Source organism: Salmo salar, chromosome ssa06 (assembly GCF_905237065.1).
Source record: "Salmo salar chromosome ssa06, Ssal_v3.1, whole genome shotgun sequence".
NCBI classification, from domain to species: Eukaryota; Metazoa; Chordata; class Actinopteri; order Salmoniformes; family Salmonidae; genus Salmo; species Salmo salar.
The window spans coordinates 55,196,596-55,201,953 of NC_059447.1; the positions used below are offsets into that span (position 1 = coordinate 55,196,596).

At 41.8% G+C, this 5,358-nt stretch overlaps 1 protein-coding gene across 1 annotated transcript; it reads left to right on the plus strand.

The window, feature by feature from the left end:
* The first annotated feature begins 303 nt into the window (after nucleotides 1-303).
* sox11b (SRY-box transcription factor 11b) lies at nucleotides 304-2,536 on the plus strand. The gene is given in 1 exon segment (NM_001173797.1): nucleotides 304-2,536. A coding segment is annotated over 1 exon segment (1,104 nt). The 5' UTR covers nucleotides 304-424; the 3' UTR covers nucleotides 1,529-2,536.
* The last annotated feature ends 2,822 nt before the right edge of the window (nucleotides 2,537-5,358 follow it).

Genomic DNA, 5,358 nt, shown 5'->3' on the forward strand with positions numbered 1-5,358 from the left:
GAAAACAATGCAATGCAATAATACTTGTTTTATGGGGAGGACTGTATGAAACTGATGCACATTTGTCTTTGATTTTCCCAATGTGTCGTCTGCCAATCCCTACCATCAGTGTACATACAATATTCCTGTCTCGCACACCACGTCCAGACAATATGGAAGCACCGTCCACCAATGAAATCTCGTGTGGCAGCAAAGGGTTAACGGAATGTCTGGAAACTGCTGGGCGGAGTGAAGAGCTGTGATTGGGTCATTACAAATGACGTAACCGATATGAAAGACTAAAGAACTAGCTAAGAAGGCAGTTGGTAACTTTAGGAAGGGGTTGTTTGGTTGAGCGAGAAGTGTTAAGAGTGACACAAGCTAACTAGCACAGCAAGGACTTACCAGAAAGTGCCTGTGGGGTATTTAAAACACACAACGGATCATGGTGCAGCAAACAGAACACAGCGAGACAGAGAGTAGCAGAGAAGCTACAGACACTGAGGAAAGCGAACTGATGGCGTGTAGCCCGGTGCCACTGAAATCCGTGAAAGCTGACTGGTGCAAGACAGCAACCGGTCACATCAAACGACCCATGAATGCATTTATGGTGTGGTCGAAAGTCGAGAGGAGAAAGATCATGGAGCAGTCTCCGGACATGCACAACGCGGAAATCTCCAAAAGACTGGGAAAGCGGTGGAAATTGCTGAAGGACAGTGAAAAGATCCCGTTTATCAGGGAAGCGGAGAGGCTCCGGCTACAACACATGGCTGACTACCCTGACTACAAGTACCGACCCAAGAAGAAACCAAAGCTCGACAGTTCCACAAAACCAGCCGCGCAATCACCAGAGAAGACTAACATTAAACCTGTAAAAGCCCCGGGTAAGAAATTCGCTAAATTAAAAACTACGAAGGCAGTTACCACGAGACCGTCTCACGACCCTCGTTATGACTATGTTTTCACCAGTTTTACAACTAGCAAGTCTGTAAAAATTGAATATTCTGATGAGGATGACGACGAAGAGGACTACGAGGAGGAAGTGTTCTCTCGGATTAAAATGGAAGAGGACGAGGAACCAATACCGTACAACATCGCCAAAGTGCCGGCGAGCCCCACTCTGAGCTCCACGGTGGAGTCTGAGGGCGCGAGTATGTACGAGGAGTCCCGGAATGCGAACGCAGCTCCTAACAGACTGTTCTACAATTTCAAGAACATTACCAAGCAGAACACAATTTGCCCTGCATCACTCTCACCAGCATCTTCATTCAGGTCGGTCTCCACCTCGTCCAGTTCCAGTGAAGACGCCGATGACTTACTGGTTGACTTCAGTTTAAATCTAGCCTCCAGTGCTCACGGAGTGGAGCTGGGGACCTCGAATTCAGGAAATCTCTCGCTTTCCTTGGTGGATAAGGACTTGGACTCTTTCAGTGAGGGCAGCCTTAGCTCTCACTTTGAATTCCCAGACTATTGTACGCCCGAATTGAGCGAAATGATCGCAGGCGATTGGCTTGACGCTAACTTTTCAGATTTGGTTTTTACCTACTAGCTAACTAGGTACAAAATGAATCATTTTGGTAGTAGCGGGAACAGTGTTATGATATCAGTTACCTCTCCAGCCCTGGTTGCCCTGTGTGCTACCATGTCCTCAATGAACTGAAACAAATTCGTTACAATGTGGTACTATTGCAAAAAAAAAAAACGGTGACATTAATTTGTCACCATGACTGGTTTTATGGATTTCCCTCGGATCTGCAGTGAAACTGCTCAAATTTTAAAGTGGACCACACTCTGAACTATGCATTCCCATCCCAGTTGTAACCACTGGTCTGAACACGGCTGGGCTGATCCGAGACAAAATCTGAGACACTGTTCATTCAGGATGTATAACTTTTCAAAGGTTTTATGGTTTTCTGTATTCCACAACTTTGTTTTAATCAGTTCTGATTCCCTCCTGTTATGGAAATACTGTAAGTAGTAGGCTAAATCTGCAGGATGCAGCATTTTGATACATAACCAACATACCTCATCTTTGGGAAAAAAAATATATATTTTCTGGCATATTTTTGTACAGTTAAATGAAGGGAATGTTCTTACTGTTTTAAATTTCTGTTTTTTTCAGGCACTTGTACCCGGTTTCATTTAGCATGCAAGGGTTGAAAAGATGTCAAGTTGCATCGACATGCCTTGCGATTATTTTAAGCTATGGTATATGTACAGAAGAAGTAGAGCATATTTGGGGTGTTTAATGAGTTCAATTGGAATTGGGGACTGTAGACCTCATTGCTGGTACTAGATTTAAGATTGTACATGTTCTGTAAAATAGTATAATTAGGAGTTTATGTATATGTGTGAATGGGTCCCAAATAGCAGGTATGAAACTGGATTTTCTTTGTATTTTATCTTATTGGCACATTTTTTTTTTCTCTTTATTTTGTGCAATATAGGCTACTCTTAAATGGACTGTCCATGTTTTTTTGTAGCAAATGAAATGCGTTACTTGTCGTCATGCTGAAGTCTGTACCTTGACTAAACTGAATAAATCAGCTGGAACTGATTCAACTGAATGTCCATGTTTTTTTTGGGTTTTTTTTTTAATGGGGACATTATTGATAAAAATACTATTGGATGTTTTATGGCTTATTTGGTAAGGACAACTCTTCAGCTTGTTTAAATTACATCAAATAGCCTGTCATTGTTTCATTACTTTTCAGTGTGTGCATTATTGGCATTTGAGACCTTGGCATCCTTGAGAAATGCACTGATCACACCTTACATGCAATGATTTGTTCAACTTTAGCATGACTTTCTTTTACCCAATACTGTGCTAATGTCAACACCCTCTTCCAATTGTAGGCCTACAGGCTATTGTAATATATTTTACATTCCTGTGTTAAGACTGACAAAGGTTATCAGACATCTTACAGGATCTGTGCCTGCTCATGAACAAAGGTAGACTATTTAAGTGTATTCACACTTATGATTTTGCAGGATGTTAAACTTTGCTCCTGATTAATATTCAACTACATGAAGCCAAAGAAGTACAGTAGTCATCTCAAGACTTATTGGTGAGTCAAAATACTAAGGTTCCATGACCAATGGCACCCTATTCACTATATAGTGCACTACTTTTGACCAAAGCCCTATGAGGAGTGGTGTAGGGAATAGGGTCCCATTTGGGACCTGGACAATGTCTTCACTGGTGCTGTAAGATCAATTGTATTCTGAATTAGTGCTCTCTGTCACCTTTGGGAGCAAAGCCCAATTCAAAACTTTTAATATGGGCCTAACTTTCACTCTTTCACCACTCACTTGTTTTGAGACAGACAACTGGTAGGCTACAACTTGCATCCACACAGCCATTTAAATAGGCACATGGTATCTTATTTGGATAGAGGTTAATCCACCCAATCATCTAATGTTCCTCACCTAGCTCGTCTCCTGTGGTGATATGTAAACATTGACAGCTACGGTCTGTTTGCTTTTGCCAGATAGACAGTGACCCAGACAGTGACAGCACAAGACTGACTGCAATGTCAACACGCCGGCACCAGGCTACTTTACCCACTAGTCCTTTCCACTGTGTCACGATATGCATGCATCAGCTCTACCACACGAGGTGTGTGTTATTGCCTTTGGATCAGAGTCCTCTGTGCTGCTTCTCTTATTGACATAAGATGCTCTTCCTGTTGGAAGGAGAGAGCAGATGTATTAACCTGCAGAACTTCAAAAACGAATAGCCTGAAATCATTAGCAAACACAACACACATAAAGGTCATCAAGGCTATTACTCTCCTAATGTTGTTTAGAAAATCTACGCTTGGCTTGATTCCAATTTAGTGGAGAGAGGCTAGAGAGTGCTTGTTCAGCCTTGTTGCAAATGTATTACATTATGGACACATTTTTGTTCATGTGATGTATTTATTTGCAATTCTACAGCTGTTCTTCATGCTTCCGCAACACTTAGTTCTGCCCCTGTCCTTTATTGTTTGCATACCAAATGGCACCCTATTCCCTATTTAGTGCACTACTTTTGACCTGGGCCCATATAACTCTGGTAAAATGTAGTGCGCGACATAAGGAATAGGGTGCCATTTCGGAAACATACATTGACTTTGATTTGTCCCACACACCAACAGAACATGATGATTTGAAAATATCATTTAATCTTCTTGTGGTGTGACTGTGGCCACGTCATAACAGAATATAGTCTCATGGATGGGATAACGAGTTGATCAATATCTATTTCATCTATAATGCTCTGTATTATATTCATAATCCAATTCAGTTAGGCCTAACGATACACTACCAACTGACACTCTGGGATGCCTGAGTTTCAAACCAAGACAGAGAATCCATACATTGGATTGTGGAGCAAGGGTCCCTGTCTAGAGTGGGCCATACATATTAGTTGTATAACAGCCCATGGTCGTTATTCATTAGTGCACACCGTAGCAAAACGTTTTGCAAAAGGAAAACGTATGTTTCTTAGTCCCTCCCTGTTTCAGTCCGTTTTTTGAGTATGACTCCGTTCACGCCTTCCTTTGCCGCATATGTTCATCTGTAGAAAGAAAGTTACAATCTGGCCTGCTGCCAAGATGCATCGGTTTGAATATTCATTCTCTGTTCTTTTTGTGGAGAGCAGGGCTGTATGTCACCATTCAGTGTACTCAAAGATCCTTGCACAGACCCTTTTCTAATTGTCCTGTATTTTGAATGCTGTAAATAAAGCACTATATTAACTGTTTTTATTGCTTTACAATGCTTGTAAATGAGGAAGCTTGTTGATATATCTCCTCTAACGGCTTTCTCCTTTCCGGTATGAAGCAAAAGAAGTAAAGACAAATAGGTTTAACAGTAGAGGATAATACTTCCAAGCTTTTTATTATATCACCTCTTTCCATGTGGCTATCCTTAGAACCACTGACAAAGGGAAAGTCATTTTCATTTAGGCCATAGAAATTCATTTAAAATGTAATACACGCCCAATTCCACTGTGTTCACAAAGCAAGACAAACATTGTAATTCCCATTATCGGTCTCCCCCTGCTCACCATTCTTTAGGTTGCCCTGACAGAGCATGTGGCACTATCGCTCCCCAGTTGTATCAGCGCTCCGTGTGACTCCCAAATGGCACCCTAGTCCCTATATAGAGGTAATCTAGTGCCATTTGGGACTCAAGCAGTGTTAGTGGCTCTAATTTGAAAGTCGATCTGGTGCTGTGGCTCACTGCATGATTAGCACAGGAAGCTGAGTGTGCTACAGGGGTTAATTATGATGAATGCAAGGCTCAGGGCTTTAGGGGTCTTAGTCCTTAAAATGAAGTGAACTCTTTCTCCAACCACACCAAGGTTACATCCCAAATGGCACCCTGTTCCCT